The sequence below is a fragment of the Megachile rotundata genome, chromosome 2 (assembly GCF_050947335.1).
Source record: "Megachile rotundata isolate GNS110a chromosome 2, iyMegRotu1, whole genome shotgun sequence".
NCBI classification, from domain to species: Eukaryota; Metazoa; Arthropoda; class Insecta; order Hymenoptera; family Megachilidae; genus Megachile; species Megachile rotundata.
The window spans coordinates 5,394,985-5,413,018 of record NC_134984.1 but is presented as its reverse complement, the minus strand read 5'-3'; the positions used below and the strand labels follow the sequence as shown (position 1 = coordinate 5,413,018).

Here is an 18,034-nt window from a genome sequence, read left to right as displayed (position 1 = left end):
CATATAACCTAATTCGACGTAAAATTAATAAATGTGGTTTTTCATTTTTTACAACTACAGTTTGCAATATAAATATGTCAAAAAATTTTATAATATGCGCTATATGAATCTCAATGTTTTAGAATTTTTTCAGAATTTTTATACGAGATTAAATAGGCAAAATAGGCCGAAAACAAAAATTTTGTTTTTCCCTTTTTACTATCCCCATGGTTGAGATAGGGGGCTGACACTTGCTGTAAGATGCCTTTTTTTATATGCTATCGACTGCCGTATTGACTTGTAAACGTAAGTTTGCTTATTTAGATACGCCTGGAGACGGGCGTTTTTTTTACGAATTATGTCGTTATATTTTCTATGAATTCTGTCTGGTTTAAGCTCAGCTTGGGCTTCTCAGTAAGAATATAAGTACTTTAATCTACGAATGATTTAAATGGAGGGTTCGGACCTCCAGGTACTGGACAGCGGAGTGGTCTGACTGGTCATTAAAGAAAGTTAGAAACCTTTTTTGTTTATAATGAACATAAGACAATATATTCTGCAAATCCAATACACATACATGAATATCTAACAATCAGAGTTTTGTTCATTTATCGCAATAATAAATCGCACGCATAAGAAAGTATGTTTACTAATTTTATAAGACAATTTTTGTTTCGTTCAGTTTAATGATTTTCAATGAATCGACGCTCAATGACACGAAAGGAAAGTAAATGCTTTAAGTGAAATTTCAATTGATTATATATATATATTTAAATTGGTGGAGTCAATGCCTCGGTGAATAGCACGATTGTGGATTGTCGCAGCACCTTTTACACTCGGCCGATAAATCGGAGGAGATGTTCCGGTGGAGACTCGCACGAAGTCGAGACACCTAAGAGTTTGTCAGGAGGAGTTTGTTGGGGCTCAAGACTTGCTCTGATGCCGGACGCCTGATTCCAACAGTACTGATCCGATCGTGTAATTCGCGACGCGAATAGTACAGTAACATTGACCTTGTCGAGCAGCTCGGAAAAAGTCAAACGGTGCCTGCACTATGAGATTTATACGCTTATTGAGAACAACCAGAAGATGTCGGCAGGCACAATATGTGGGCTGGGCGACACTTCGGTTACCCAATCTGAATATGAACCCTATTCGAATAAATTCACCTCCAAACAGAGTGAAAGCAGTGCCACACGGTCGTATCCACCTCTTCACAAAGGCATTTGAGAACAACCAAGGAGTAGCGGCAGGCACGGATTTTCTTTCCATTTTATTTAGTGATTTGCTCTGATTTACGCCATTTTGGTTATTCGGCGTTAATCTTTGTTGGTAAGTGTTTTATATTATTGTGACGTGGTATTTTATACCCGTCACAAGGAGCCTCCTCGGGAGACCGGACGGGTCATAGGTCGCCGTCAGATACCGTCTAGAGAGAGAGAACGAAGCGCGTATAATATCGTATGAACGAAATCTGCCGCTGTATTATTTTGTATGTACCGCCGGAGAATGACGTCACTGTCAACGAGGGAGCGACGTACGTCGAGGGAACACGCCGCTTCTCTGCCGCTACCACGCTTGGACCATCTGATAGACGAAGAGAGGCGGCGGAGTAAGAGGAGAGAAGCCAGCGAGGAAACGACGTACGCCGAAGGAAAGTGCTGATTCCCTGCCGCTTCCCCGCTCCAGCGCAACGATAGAAGAAGAGAGGCTGTGGAGCCGGAGGAGGTCCTGCCGAAGAAGACTTCGATAGAATTCGGAGACTCCGGCCGAGGGTGGGGGAAGGCTACGAGGTGTCCTAATACCGGCGCAAGGGCTCGCGGATCTTTATTCTGTATTCGGCATTTGCCTGAGTTTTCTTTCCGAAAGTTATTAGCGTTCCGTGAGGAAGAATACCGATCTCTCGAGCTTCGGCGCCCCGTGTTTGGACACCTTGGTAAGCTCCCTCATTTATCGATATATATATGTAAAAGAGCGCGAAATCGAGATTAACATATTGTGGGTTGTCGACCACCTGGCTTGCCATTCACGGGCAGGTTCTGCAAAGTGTGACTGGAATGGCTTTCTATCGTAGGGATATTAGTTTAAGTTAGAAGGGTAAAACCCGGGGGCCCCTGTCCGGGACGGTCGCGGATCCCGACGTCCGGACTTTTTCGCGTCATCGAGAGATCGCTTCTCGATCTCTCGAATCGCCACTCGGCTGGATCACCGAACCTGTACCGGGGAATGATACAGCGTAAGCCACAATTAAAGTATCGTCTCGAGTAGGCCTTTGCCAATATTGTGCCCTCCCACGTCTCGATTTCGCGAACTCTTAGTACGGGAGTAGATCGTAAAGTGCATGCTTGTCGTACCGGACATTTCGTGTTTGTCGCGCAACTTCTCGCCTTCTCTCTCTAGACGGTCGCCGATACAGAATCGATTCGCGTGTAAGAATAAGTCGCGTCGCGTGTAAATTTAAGTGCGTTAGATTCCGTTGCGTTTAGTATAATTGCGTTTCGTCGAATTTCGTCGAGTTTCGTCGCGTTTCGTCGCGTTGCGTCCGTTCGATTAATTGCGTCGCGTTTTGTTAAGTATTTGCGTTACGTTATAGAAATTCCGTTGCGTCGCGTACCGTTTCGGGAATCGTGGATATATCAAAGATTGTATTCCGCTTAGGAACTGGCATATTTCGTTTCCGTGGCTAAAATCTCGCGGAGATCGCATCTCGACCTTCCGCCGAGAGCGTTACGATTAAATTGAATCCCGATACTGGATCACACTGTACGTCTAGGTTAATTAGATTTTAAATAAACACCGCTGTTTAACAAATACCACTAACTTGAGGTTTCTCGCGGATTGTTCCGAATCATTTTCTCTCGTCCGCCTCCGCGTCTAGCTCCTTTACCCTTAAAGAATTCCGCCACTCTACCATTTCGTTCGGATACTGAACTACCGAGCCGTTCCGCCGCCGATTCGAGTCTTCCGCGTTTTTCCGAGATTGACATAAACGATTTTCCCATCTTTCCGCTCTACAGTCTCGTTTCGCGTCTAAGATCTTTATCGCGACGCTGAGAGGCGTCTGGCGCCCAATTATCAAATAAAATAAAGCGATATCGAAAGGATTCGGATCGGGCGCCGCAGTGCTACGCGCTCGCGAATCCGCGGAGGCGCCACGACGGTCATGGTCGCGGGCAAGGCCAGGAAGGGCCGGTCGAGAATTCGCGGGCGAAGCGTGGTCGCGGGCAATTACCACGCTAGCCGCGAAATACCGCGTAGCAAATTGGCACCCAACGCGGGGCCCCGGAAGGGTAAATTCATAAATAAAGGACGCTAGAATAATTACCGAATTTAATTACCGAGAAACGATTGCGTAAAAGTATCGAAAATATCGTTAAAAGTATTTTGCTGTTTATTCCCGTAAGAAATACCGTTAGCCACGCATTGCGCTGAGTTCCGTTACTAAGATATTCCGCAAAATTCTAAACACATTTTTTCCGTAACCCTCGAGTTAACCGTCTTCGGTTCTCGACCGAGTTCGAAGGGCAAACATAATTATCGTATAGAAAAAGTGTCGGGGACAATAACGCCGTAAATCGTTGAAGTGTAATAAACACGCATTTTCGTACCGTTACCGTCTTCCTGAAACGGTTAGATTTCGAACCGTAGCACAGTGTTTCATGCAATGGACAAAAGTCAAATTTCTGTAGTATTTAAATCATGATGTTATATATACCATATTGTCCAGAAAGAAACGTAGATTTCAAAAATATTTATACTTTTAATAAATAGAGTAACCTTTTTTTAAAATTGAGAGTAAAAGTTTACCGTAGATTTTGGTGAATTTTCTTTGGATAAACGTATTTCGTAGAATATTTGTATATTTTAGTTCATCTTTATGGATTTTATTAATCATTATAATACCTTTAAAATGTAGGATTTCAAAAATATTAATTAATTTTCTCAATTTTCAATTTAAATGTTTATTCACTTTGAGAAGACTTTTAAAAAAAAGCCCAAAAAACACCTCTGATATTTCGTACATTAATTCAGGAAACATTATAGTTTATGTACCTGTCAATTTGAGCTACCCATATCTGCCCAAAACGAAGTGCAGAATGAAAATTGTTGATACGACGCTCTCCGCTCAAGCCCTCAGCGCATCTGTGGGACCTTCGCATACGAATTTTACTCGTTTATTCGGCAGAGCGATAAAGCAATTGAGTTTGTCGCGGTCAAGGTAACTGATTGTACACGACAAATTATTTTATTTACACGTTTATGATAGGGTGACCTATTCAGTTAAAAACTGTAAAATAAGATTTCCAGCTTACGGACCTAAGGCTTAATTGCCTACACCTAAACATTTGTAAATGGCCAATGCTATTTTCTACCAACGCTATGGGCCATGTGGCGTTGCAAGTTAGAAAATCTAAACATTTGCCTTTTCTGAACATTCTGTCTTCAGTTTTGGAAGAGCATTCAGAGGTGACACACAGCGAATATAATCAGTTACTTTTTCTTTCAGTTTCATTTCCTAGTGGTATTATTAGTTTATAAATTCATACTGTCTAGTGCTATTTTTCATTACTTATAGTATTAGTGTAGTGTATATAGTGCAGTGTAATATAAATATATAATATATAATAATATAGACATTTTACTATTTTATAACATCATGAGTCAAGAATCAATAAGTGGTAATGTACAATATATTTACATGGTTTCTGATATTTCACCAAGCAATATATTAAAATTTAAAACAAAACACAGCAAAAGTAAAAAACTTGAAAGTACAGACATAAGGCAATATGTTATAACAAGTGATTCGTCAGATGCGAGCTCCGAGTGCAGTACAGATACTGGTTCCGAATCCGATTCAGAATTAATTTGAGGAAACCAAAATATAGGTACGTTTTTAATATTCTAACATTCAATTTACTTTTGTTGTAACATTTAAGTTATATATATTTCGATAAATCTAATGTAAACATCTTGTAAGTGATATTTATCTGTAGAAAAGATATTTATTTATAACAATTTGTTTGTGATTCATGCTCGATTCCTTTGAAAACGATATATTGAAATTATTGTTACAAATTATTTATTACAAACCATTCTTACAATAAGTAGTATAAAAAATAGTATCATTTTAAGTCATATAACTTTTTTCCAGGCATGAAAGAAATTTGGACATAGAGGATTAATAGAACAACATCGTAAAAATCAACATAAAAAAAGAATTATCAGAAAATTCCATACTGCAACAAAGTTACGAATTTTGTCCCGAACGTCCATATACACGAAACACTGTGCGTAGGTTGAACTTGTATACAACTTTCGAGTCAGATATTCCGGCTTGTTTTCGTTAGCGGGCAAAGAAACTGTCGAAGGGGCGTCAAGGCCACGAGCGAGCGCGTTGTAGCCAGGCCAAGTCTGTTTACCACGTGTCCTTACCGTTGAAGCGAATAACCGAATAGTACCCATCGCGAACGTTGAGAAAAAAAAATCTTATACATTCTCCTTTTAAATTTCCGAGCAATTAAGCCAGAGTTACCGCATACCGTTATATTTATTCTCGATCAAGATGCAACGAACACCCCCCGGAAAGGATTGGGTGCGATCCTTGACCATAGACGAGTTAGGTGAGCAATTAGCGGCTCGAGGTTTATCGACAAAGGGGATATTACCGATATTACGAGCAAGGCGTGAACAACATTTAGGAGGAGAGCAGGTGGCGACGGGTGGTTAGGAGACATCCGGAGCTGCGGGTGGACCGCCCTTACGAGCGGCCACCCCGCCGCCGAGGGACCTTCTCCCTGATCCCCCGCGTTCCGCTCAGACTGGTTACATCCCGCCTCGTTTCTCGACGGGGGCAATCCCGCGACGCGCGAGTGACCCCTACTTCCGCACCGACATCTTAGGCGCTACTCGGGTCGGACAGGCAACCGGCTTACCGACGCGACAACCACTGGAGCGTACCGAAGGAAGGGGAACCGCTACCGATACCGACTCTCACATACCGCCAGCTGACACCGAAACATCATTGAACGATTCGCTCCCGAACATTAGCCATTATGAGCCACCGTGGATAAGGACTTCGCGTCAATCACGATCCGAGGGGATCCCTAGATCAAATTCCGCCGTACAGGATAACGTTCCGCGTGGTGCCTCGGGGGTCGGGGAACAGATACCGGCAACCGTGGGACATAATACCGTTTTAAATACCGCTGTCCTAGATTTATTACGAAAATGTAATATTCGCTTTTCCGGAGCGAGAGGGGAGGATCCCGAGATGTTCCTAACACAGATCGAGGAATGTCGCGCCTATGCAGCCACTCCCGATGACGAATTATTGAGATGTATTCCGTTTGTTCTGACTGGTATCGCGGCCGAGTGGGCGAGATTTCGGGACGAGAATTGGACCACGTGGGAGGAGTTCAAGGACGCTTATCGGGCGCGGTTTATTGACCATGAGTTGCAAAGCGCTCTACGGCGCGAGATCGCGAATAGAACTGAAGGAGAACACGAAAGGGTTGTCGATTTTTAACTGACTTCGAAAAAGGAGGAGGTTACTCAATTCGATCAGTATATATATATATATATATATTTTTTTTTTTTCTATGTATGTTCGCGCATTACGCCTAGCTGGATGGACCGATCGGAATGAAACCTTTTGCATATGGTAGGTGCTGACTCCCCATTGGTACCATTATCAAAAAATTTTTCATTTTTTAATTGCAAAGTGTTGTTATTGCAAAACAACCGGCAACTTTTGACATAAACTTTTCTCGATTTTAGTGCGCTTTTAATATCTTATCGCGGACATGATTCTGTACAATTTTGTTCATATACAAATTTCGCGGAAAGGTTTAGTTTTCGAGATATTAGCGAAAAATTGTTATTAACTTTTGAAACCAACTTCGAACGATTTTAATGTCCTTCTAATACGTTATTAGTGGCATGATTCTGAACGAGTTTTTCCTTATGCATAATTGTCGGAAAACTCTAGTTTTCGTGATATTAGCGAAAAACTATTGTTATTAATATTAGTGGAACGCCCCGTGCTATGCACGGGAAAGACAAGAAAGGGCAATTACAATGCACTGTACCAAAACGCTAACTAAGCTTTACCGCTCTGACACGCGACCTATTCAGCAAGATGAGTTCACGTTGATATTGGTGTATTATTCCCATTGCTTGGTACAGTCTCCGTATCGTTCTAAAAATGCATCAATTTGATTTGTTAGAAAATTTGTTGCGCAGGATCTGCTATTATTTTACGGATACTTTCACCCTTGCGCAGTCCTAAACCGTAAGAGATACACATGTGCAGTAAATTTTTGCAAAGAAAATTAACAAAGAACAAATGGATGAAGCACCCTCAATCATGATGTAATTAGTTTGTACTTGTCCCTGAAAGAGTGTCCCTGATTTTTTTTTCTATGCACGTTCGCCGGTTTTTTCCTAGGTGGGTGATCCGATCGGAACAAAGCCTTTGGCATCTTGTAGAGTCTGACTCCCCATTGGTACCATTACCAAAAATTTTTTCATTTTTTAGTTGCAAAGGATTATTGTTGCAAACAAAATTGAAAAACGAATATCCATGTTGTCTTTTACTTAATTATGCTCACGGCATTTACGCAGACAAAAAAAAAGCCCAGAAGAACTGTCTCACAGCATCCCATACAATTCTCCCCATTCCACTAAAAAGCGTGAAATAAAATAATTTTCAGAAAAAAAATACACCGACTTCGAAATGCACTAAAGAGTATAAAATAATTTCTATTTCCTAATGAAGTAATTTCTATTTCATGCAATCATACAATTACGTAACAGACATGAATGAAACCTATTTACTCGTTAGGTAGTATATTAAATACATTTCAACCTTTTCGGAGGCGGCGCAAGATTAAAAATACTTCAGTAAACGTTGCTGCCAATAACCAGTTGATTGTGGTATGGTGTATTGGAAATTAATAAATCCTGAGAAAGAATACGTACCATTATAGATATATCTGGTAATACACGTAAATGTAACGACTGCATCTTCATTTCGCAACGTTTCTGATATAAATGAAATTGAATTAACTTCGTTCGCTTGTGGAAGCCATTGATCTAAGAACCTATAAACGGAGCCCACGACGCGGGAATTACCAAATTTGCGGCAGATGGGGTCTATCTTTATAGTATATGCGGCGATCGAGTCTTTCCGTCGCATAATCTATGAACCTAGCCCTTTGCGGACTACCGCGGCATATATGCGTTCTGCGTAAATCATCAAATTGGCCGAAGAACTCATATATACGTTTCGCGAAAACAGTTGATTGAGCGGAGAAACGCATATATGTGTCCCACGTAAATGCGTGGCTATGGCCGAGAAACTTAACTATGCGTTCTGCGAAAACAACTGACAGAGCCGAGAAACGCGTACATGTGTGCATGCACGTAAATCTGTGCATGTACATATAATATGTCCAGAAATTGACTTGGAATGCTATGAACAAAAACCGCGTTTAAGAGGAAATATGCGCTTTCAATTTTTAATGACTATCGCGGCAGGAGCTCGGCCCCACGGTACGGTTCACTTTGAACCGTCCCGTTCGCAAAGGGCTAGATAGACCATAGTTACATTCTATACGCACTAACACCTACTTCGCGGCGTGCTGTCGAGTTATATGTATAGAAAAAAAAATAGCTATACAAGCTTTGCCTATGTTCGGCTGTCCAAAGGTTGACATGTTCAAGAAAATCTTTTAATTTTGCGCCGCCTCCGAAAAGGTTGAAATGTATTTAATATACTACCTAACGAGTAAATAGGTTTCATTCATATCTGTTACGTAATTGTATGATTGAATGAAATAGAAATTACTTCATTTGGAAATAGAAGTTATTTTATACTTTTTAGTGCATTTCGAAGTCGGTGTATTTTTTTTCTGAAAATTATTTTATATTACCTGCATGCAATTAACGTGTACGCATGAACATATGGTTCCGCGATTACAGCAAGCCGTATCCTGAAGAGAGCATACCGATTTCGCGAGTTTGACTCTCGCGGCGAGATCCGCGGAGCAGACGCAGAGTGCCAGGATGCCACGACACAAAAATTGATTTTTGTCCCGCTGGATTGGCCAAACGACACACTGTGCGACGCACCAAAATATGGGAATTCAGAATCAATGAATAATCCGCACTCATTGATTTTGATTCCCAGAATCTCCTCCAATTCTTGTCATGCTAAAATCTCTTTTTCTTTACCCCACTTAATTGCAAGACTCGTTAATTTAGGAGGGTAAAGAATATTTTTTATGAGATATTTGCACGACGTGGTATCCCTTCTGCAACAAACTTTCGAAAAATTTGATGCAGTCAACAGCGTTCGACGTGTATAATGCCACTGCGGGTTTGCATGCTGACCCCGCGTTACATATTCTAACACGTCTCTATTACGCTGTTGATTGAATAGCGTTTCGTAAAAATTGGCTTTCAACTGTTTGTACATGTTATCATCAATATCCGGCCGTTCGGCGTTTGGCCCATAATCTTTATCGGCTCTAAACGCTTTGGCCGCATATTTTGATCTACGAATAGGTATACCGAATTCCAACGCTGCCTTAACACGTTGCGCATATTGTGCGCGCTGTCTCATTTTCCTTTTTTCAAGGTCTATTGTTCGAATTGGAGGCACTTTACCAATCGCGCAGCAAGCAGTACTCAGCGCTTTCGAAGTGTTATAATGGAGTACTGATGCTTTTACACGCGCTTGGTAAGAACCTCTTTTAGCAAAATTAATACGTTTGCCACCGATCATTTTAGCAATAACAGCATTGCAACTTTCTACAGAATTGCTGGTATAATTATATAATACGCTTTCTGCGTTATCCACAATGCGTTTCATCGCATATTCTATTTTTGCATATAATCCTGCCATTTGTAATTGGGGAACCAGATTTTCCTCGCCTTCTTTTATTTCTTCATTGGAAAAGTATGGAAGGGAGGAACAATCTTTATGTTCCCCAAAAATGTAGCTAGGAATATTAATTAAATCTTTAATCAAACCAGCAATTTTATTTTCTCAAGTTGTATCGCTGTTGCGGCGAAACGTTGCAGCTTTTGTAATATGTATTCGTACGAAATGCTTTACTACTTTGGGCAACAATTTTTCTTAATTTTAAGAGACTTCGACCACCACTCTTACTAATTTCCTCTATTTTTTTACAAAGCTTGCGGAGAAGATGATTGATGCATTCAATCTTCTCCACAACAACATTTTGATACGGTGGGAAATCTCTTAATTTTTTAAGAACATTACTGTCGCCATCGCCAATATATTTGTAATATATTAATCCGTACAATTCTAAGCTGCAACGAGAGCCTTCGAGGATGATGTCACTTTCCAATACTGGTGGAACTCTGATTAATTCCCCAGTTTTTGTAACATTTGTGCTCGCGGACTGGAACATTTAATTGACTAGCGCGTGCGCAAATACAACAATATTTGTTTCGCACGCTGACAAATAAAACTTTTTGCGTATAATAACCCATGATAATAGCTGCCCCAGATGGAGAATCGTAACCGCCACTGCGGTACGATCTTTTCATCCAGGAACCGTCTGTTATCACAGGTATATATGCAATACCGTCAGTGACATCACCCCTTGCAATTGCTAATTGTCTTTCCACTTTAGCAAACCTCCTGCATTTCTTTCTCTACAGCGGCGGCTAAAGCTTCGGACATTTCGTCGTGGCATTTGGCAAACGTATTTTTGTTCATGCATTTTATATCTATTGCAGCTAATGATTCCTCTAATTGCGTATATCCAGTCCCTGTCAATATGGTACCCATTACGGCACCTTGATTGACATCCAATATTTCGTCAGATGTCGGTTCACTCCAAAAATCACCTTTGAAGTGACACATTCGACATTCAACGAAATATTTTGTTTTGAGACCGGAACGCATCGTTTTTGTTATGACGAGATCAGTGAACTGACATGAATTCTGCCAATGGGCTGACAATCTTTGCAATTCCGAAAAAACGTGCCCAAAGTTTACGATACTTCGTCCACTAATCTCGGCAGAACACAAACGATCTACATCAATATTACTATCTACATGCAAAACGACATTTTCGATTTCTTCGTCGATGTCGTTTTGCGTTTTGCAAGCATCTACATATTCTTGATTAGATGTATCGGGTGCTGATTCCAATGTCAATGTATCGTTATTTCGAACGTCAATTTCGTCCGGACAAATGTTTTCGAATGAATTTTCAATTTCGTTTATTTGTACTGCATTATTATTATTATTATTATTATTATTATTATTATTATTATTTATTGAATTCATATTATTCATACATTTGTCGTCGGAGAATTCGGACGACACATTGGAATCATTATTTAATGCACCTGATATAATTTGTGATTCTGATATACTTACTTGGGATTCCGATGCGTTGCCCATTCGATGCACCGATCGAATTCTGTTCCGTAACGATGTCCTTCGAGTTGATCGTGGTCTCTTCTTATTCTTATATTTTGCTCTGTCCATTTTCACCGTGCACTAATTTTCGTGTATATAAAAAAAATATACTGATTGAATTGAAAAACCTTCTCCTTTTTCGAAGTCGGTTAATAAAAATGTTTAAAAATATTTGAAATAAAGTAAAAAAAAAATAAAAAAAAAATAAATAAATAAATAAATAAATAAATAAAATAAACGTAACGTGCCGAATAACGAAACGTTCCGAAGTAAAAAATTTGTTGCAGGCTGTGCTCGAGATACTCTCGATAACCTCGCCTGTAACAAACTAACGTTGCTACGATGATCGAAAGCAAAGAGCGAAAATAAACAATACACTCTCGACGAAACAATCCTAACGCAAGTGTAACATCCCGGGAAGAGTTTTTTTTTAAAGTGGCAGTCCTATGTTCAATTTCATTACCCACTGTGAGAATAGTTAGTTACCGACAATAATAGACTATTACCGACAGTACATTATATACCAATTACCTTATGTATTCAGTTCAGCGGTCGGTAACCGATATATATATATATTTATTTTATTTTCAATAATTATTTTATATTTTCAATTTAGAAAGGATAATGTAATTTACAAAGACAATCAAATGTTAAGTTAATTCATTTAAACCAAAATTAATGTATTATTTTATAGTTACTCCAATAAATGTATAATTCTATATGGAAAATTCCGTAATGCGATGTGCCTACGTGCCGCGATGTTCGCCCCGAATTTCCTAGTATTCTCGCGTAATCCTAGAGAAGGATAGGAATACATTTTACAATTTCGATATTATTAATTATCAAGAACTATTAGCTAAACAAATCAGTTACTACATATCAAGCGTACTAAAATTATGTTATCCAGAATTAAAGTCAAACGTTAGGTTATTGCAATATATATTGTAAAATATAATATTATTCAATGGAATATTCTCGAAGCATCCTATGCTTATACATTTAGCTCCGATCCGTATAGAAGTCGTGCACAGCGTATAGAAAGAGATGGAAAATGCAATTTGATTAAAACACTATTAAATTACTATTTTTATATCAGGAATATAAATCATTATGTGGAATGCGATATTAATAATGTAATTAAATCGTTCGTTTTCATAATTAATGCCTAATTGCGAATTTATACAATTATATATTTCGACGTTATGGGGGTTTTCCGAGAAATTGCCAGACTGGCGAGTATAAAAGGCCGAGCGAAACTCGCCTAAATCGCAGAACAGTTTTCGAAGTCGAGCCAGCTAGAAGTCTACAGATAAGTATAACCGGAACAGTTTTCGCTGTGAAGAGCCGCAACGATTCTTAATACTTGACTGGTAAAGCGGGTATACGCCATTTGGATACTTGGTCGTGGGTCGTTTCAGCAGCTAGCTAACGCAGGCTCCCCGTTCAAACGATCTCGTGTCTGAAACTCCGTCAGGAGAGAGCTATACTTAGCGCCAAGAAAGGCTAAGATATCGAAACGATTGCTCTCAGCTACTCATATTTGATTTTTCGTCGGATTGCTAACGAGCCTTCAGATTCTCGGAGCTCGCTCTGGGTCGTTTCGTAGCTAGCTAACGCAGGCTCCCCATTTGAGCGGCTTGGTCTCTGAAACCCGTGTCTTTTGGGTGGCAGTTCAGCAATTACGATTTTATATTAGAATCAATTGATTTGCTACCCTGTTGAACTTATACTGTTCACCCTTTTCCTGTATCGTTGGGTCGTTCTAGTAGCCAGTGAACAACAGGCTCCCCAATTAAGCGATCTGGTTTTGGCTGTCAGTGTTCGTTTTGACAAAAAGGGTCATGGACAATTAGTTGTCGAGACAAATTAAGAAAGAGTAACTGTTCCGAGTAAAGTTCATTAGAATCAAACAAATCTTGGAATTTTGAATTAGTAAAAGAATATTGTTCTGTCATCAGCGTAATCTCAGTAGTCGACTACACCGCGTTAGATATCAGATAAAATCATTAATCTGTCTAACTTTGCGAAAGCGTATTTAGGTACACTTAGAGAATCACACTTAGGTCGTGTTCCTCGCTGCGGTAGACTATCACGCGCTAGTATTAATAATTTCGTAAAAGACTTTTCATTATATAAATTATAAACGTATTAATCAATATAAACTTTGTAATTGCGATAGCGTTCAAGACGAGAACTGAATAATATAGAATATCGAATTCAATTAATTATATAAAAGCGAAGTTAGCTTCATCCGAAAACAGACTTAGGTACGATCTAATATAAAGTATTACCTAGCGAGAGTCATTTAGTTAGATTCATAATTATCTATTACGTATTGCTCAATTTGCCAAGTTCTGTTATTTCTATTATTAATATTATATCAAGTCTATTCTAGTTTCTTTAATCAAACCAGTATACTTTTCATATTTTGTTATTTGTTACTTGTTATTTGTTAAATTCATCATCTTCGTTATTTTATTGAATAAACCCTTATTGTTGAAAGATATTGACCTGTGGATTTCACTCCTTAACCGCACACCACACGAATCCCACAATCTTTAGATTTAGTTATTTTCCAAAACGAGTCGTTTAATTGGTAAAAGCCGCTCTTTACCTTCTTAGCGCTAGTAACTATCTGAACTTAGGTTCCAGAGTCGTTACACAAGGGTACAATTCTGTATCCGAATATTCTTTCGATTGTGAAATTTTAGTAATACATTTTTCACATTTTCTTGAATGAAATATCATTCGGAACATATTTATTTGTAATTTCAAACATTATGCTTACATCGTCAACATTACTGCAATAAATTATTACAAGTGCATAACTGTAATAAGTAAATTATTACATAAATTATTACAAGTACTAAGTACATGACTCGAATTTCATCGTGTTGGGTGTCATTTTAATCAGGAAAATATTAATGTCTCATTTAAATAGTAAAAAATAAAAATGTTTTATACTGTAAATACTCGATATCTACAAATCCCTCGGGTGTGAAGTATTGCATACATCGTATAGATCCTAAATTGATTGATGTTTTGCCGAACGTAGAAAAGGACAGCGAGAGAAAAAACGCAAAGAAACAATAACATTTCGGTTGGACAATCCTTATGAAAAAATGAATTTTTTTTACTTTTGATTCTTCTGAAATAAAACTTTCACCAATATATTTGTTATATTTTTCAAATTAAAATGAGACCAAACACGGCGTAATTCGGCACATATTTCTTTGTAATTTCAAATGTTGAGCGTACGTCGATGACTTTACTGCAATAAGATATTGCCAGTAAATATAACTCAAATTACACCGTGTTTAGTCTCATTTTAATCAGAACAATGTTACAAATATGTTGATGAAAGTTATATTTAAAAAAAGTCAATAATAGAAAAGTTTTACACTTTCATGCGTAGTGTCCCGAATGTTTATTGTATGTCGATGGGTCTTTCCCTTTCCCTTTAGGGTCCCTCCCTTCATTCCTGGTGGTGGGGATGACTTCTCTTGCGCTCATTTTCCGGGTGGAGGCACGAAAGAAAAATCATTTCTTGTTCAAACGTCGCCAAGTACACAACAAGTAAGTACATCTCCGACATTTTTATTTATTCTTCCATTTATTTCATTTAATCTTTATTGCGGTATTTTCCATTGCGTATTAATTAAATAATCTGTTCCTCTTTTTTCAGAAAACAACGGAATACTATTAATAATAAAAATGGAACCATTTCGAGCAAACGGTAAGAATAGGATTCTTTTGCATATATTTGTAGGAGGCCAAAAGCTACGCAACACTTATGTTGCGTAGAATGGATGAAAAATATTGTACATTTATATTGAATTTTTTCGGGATAGAAGAAATATACAGACCCCCGCCGGAATGGTGGCCCCAAGTGGCGTGGTGGCCCGCGCGCCCGTGGTGGGTGCCGCCGCCGCCACCACCGCTGCCACCATCGCCGCCACCACCTCCGCCACAACAGCAGCCGCCACCGCAGCCACCATCGCCGCCACCACCGCCGCCACCGCAGCAGCCGCCACCGCAGCCACCACGTCCGGCGGGTCCGCTGGCGCTGCCCCCGGCGGGTCCGTTGGCGCTGCCCCCGGCGGGGCCGCCAGCGCTGCTTCCCGCGTGGCCGCCGGCGCCGCTCCCCGCGTGGCCACAAGCGCTGCCACCCCCGCCCCTGTGCCCAGCAGCACCTACTCGTGTAAATTGAATAACAATTCCTCGTCGCGTTTTTCTCATTAAAGTGCCACCAAACATGATATAATGCAGATCATAATTATTTGTATAGCAAGTCAAGTTGGAATGAATTCGTATCTCTGCACTAAATGTACAGTTTGCCGTAAGTGTGAAAATCCGAAAATTGTATGGTTTACTACACAAGTATGTAATTATTGTTGTAAATATATTGTGCTTGGTGTCATTTTAATCAGGAAATCTAGACAAATGCAACAGTAAAAGTTTCATGAAAAAATAGTAAGAAATAAGAAAGTTACAATCTTTTCCTTTGCTTGCATTAGTATGTGTCTCACCGATATTCGATCATCGTCGTTTCGGCGACCGATCGTGTTTCATTTTTGACAGATTTCGAGGGGGATCCCCCCAGTAGTGGGGATAGAATTGTAACATTTACGGTAGAGATCTTTTTAACATTTACGGAGAGAATACTGTAGTACCTATTATATAAATGTAAAACTCCAGACCCGAAAATATTTTTACACCTCACTATTTTTATCTCATTGCAGATGAGCCGCCGCCAACGGAAGAGGATGGCGGCCGCATTACGGCAGGCGGCACAACTTATACCGCCAGCAGAAGGGGCAACGCAGCCAGGACGAGGCCGGGGCCGGGGCCGGGGCCGGGGCCGAGGCCGCGGAATACCCGACTTTAATTCAAAATATATTTTAATAAATCAGTTTCATTAATCACGTCTACGTTATTTGCATGTGTAACCTTATCTTAGAATTAAGTACAGTCAACCCTCCTATAACGCGGTGAGTGCGTACCGCGTTATATGGAAACCGCGTTCTGAGAGTACCGCGTTATGGGAGGGTTGACTGTAAATAAATAAGTAGAAATTAACCGTTTCACTGCGACGCAATTTTGGAGTAATTCATCAACAGGGACGACGTGGTAGACGCATGTCGGTCGCTGCGCAGTGCAGACCATAACAGTATCCGGAAATTTAATACTATTCGTAGAACTTAAAAAACAATCATTGCAAATTGTTGAAAATAGCAAAAATAAATACAGAAATATGTCGGTAATTTGCCAATATGTCGGTAATCAAGACCGCTCGTTTCATTTAGATCCTTAAATGTTAAAATAATATCTATATAATTATTCTTTACTGGCCTCTCTGCAATTACGATATCGTACACGTATATTAAAAGATCTTGTGTTTCATTTAAAGTTCCTTCTTTGTGGTTTCTTGTTTTAAAATAAATTCATTTAGTGTTCAAATTGTATTAATTGTGTTGTCTTATATTTAATAGTTTTCAATATTATATTATAAATGTGTACTCCCGTTTCCATCAAAAATGAATTAAATATACCTATTATTGATTTATTTTAAGTAGCCTTTTATAAAAATGTATCAAAGCTATATCACATTCTTTGCATTCATACCTACATAGTTTCTCGACGAATTTTGTGTTTACTGCATACTGCACATTTTCGAGCAGGATTTTTTTTTAGAAGACGAATTAAAAAATGTGGTGGGAAAATGCCTTTCAATAACACGTAATGGGCGTATATTTAGGTCTCTTGTATGTATCGATGAACATCTAGGGATGTATATTTACGTCTTTCGTAGTGAAAGGGTTAAATAGAACAATATAGGCCAAAAACCGGAATTTAAGTAATTTTAAGTAGATTCGGAATCAATAAAAATGATATATTAGGTACAGTAATAAAATTCATGTATTAGTTAATTTTACGTCGTACTGGCTTATGCGTCGGAATGTAAGACACTTCTCCAAGTAAAGAATTGGGTGACAGGTTAGGAGTCCTGCCTCGTAATCTCTGTATCCTCTTTGTCTCAGGTTCGAGCCCCCTGAACGTGGTTTTTTACCATGTTACGGTTTTCATTTTTTTTCTTTTGTAATTGTGAAATTATAAATAAATGTAGCATGTGGCGTCATCTCGCAGTGCGAGCAATACATTTCGTTAGAAATGCATAAAAAAAATAATTGAAAAATGCACTTCCTTCTTCTTGTTCGTGAAATGAAAACGCGCGCGGCATGTAAATTGGTGTATGAGAAAGTTATCCTGGCATTATTAATTAATCTTGAAGTTAATATGTGTATTCTTTGTGTTTAACATGAAATAATTAATTTGTAATTGGAAGTGTGTTTGGATTAGTTTTTGATTTTCTCCGATCCTGATTATTTAACAATAATAATATTAAAATAAATTCAAACTGTTTTTAAATAATTGTTATTTACAAGATATAAAACATCTGCAATTAATAGTATATATGTACAATAATATTTAATACATGTAATAGAGATCCTAATCACGTACAATATTAATTACGTATTATGAAAATAAAAATCGAAATAGTGAGGCAGGTTATGGCTGTTCATGTGTTGT

The 18,034-nt window shown here is 38.9% G+C and overlaps 1 protein-coding gene across 1 annotated transcript; it reads left to right on the top strand.

Moving 5' to 3' along the window:
- The first annotated feature begins 1,817 nt into the window (after positions 1–1,817).
- LOC143265907 (uncharacterized) lies at positions 1,818–16,490 on the top strand. Its single transcript, XM_076540567.1, has 4 exons — positions 1,818–1,915; positions 15,129–15,179; positions 15,295–15,644; positions 16,186–16,490. Exons 2-4 carry the CDS (start codon positions 15,158–15,160, stop codon positions 16,363–16,365), a joined length of 552 nt encoding a protein of 183 aa, XP_076396682.1. The 5' UTR covers positions 1,818–1,915; positions 15,129–15,157; the 3' UTR covers positions 16,366–16,490.
- Positions 16,491–18,034: the final 1,544 nt, after the last annotated feature.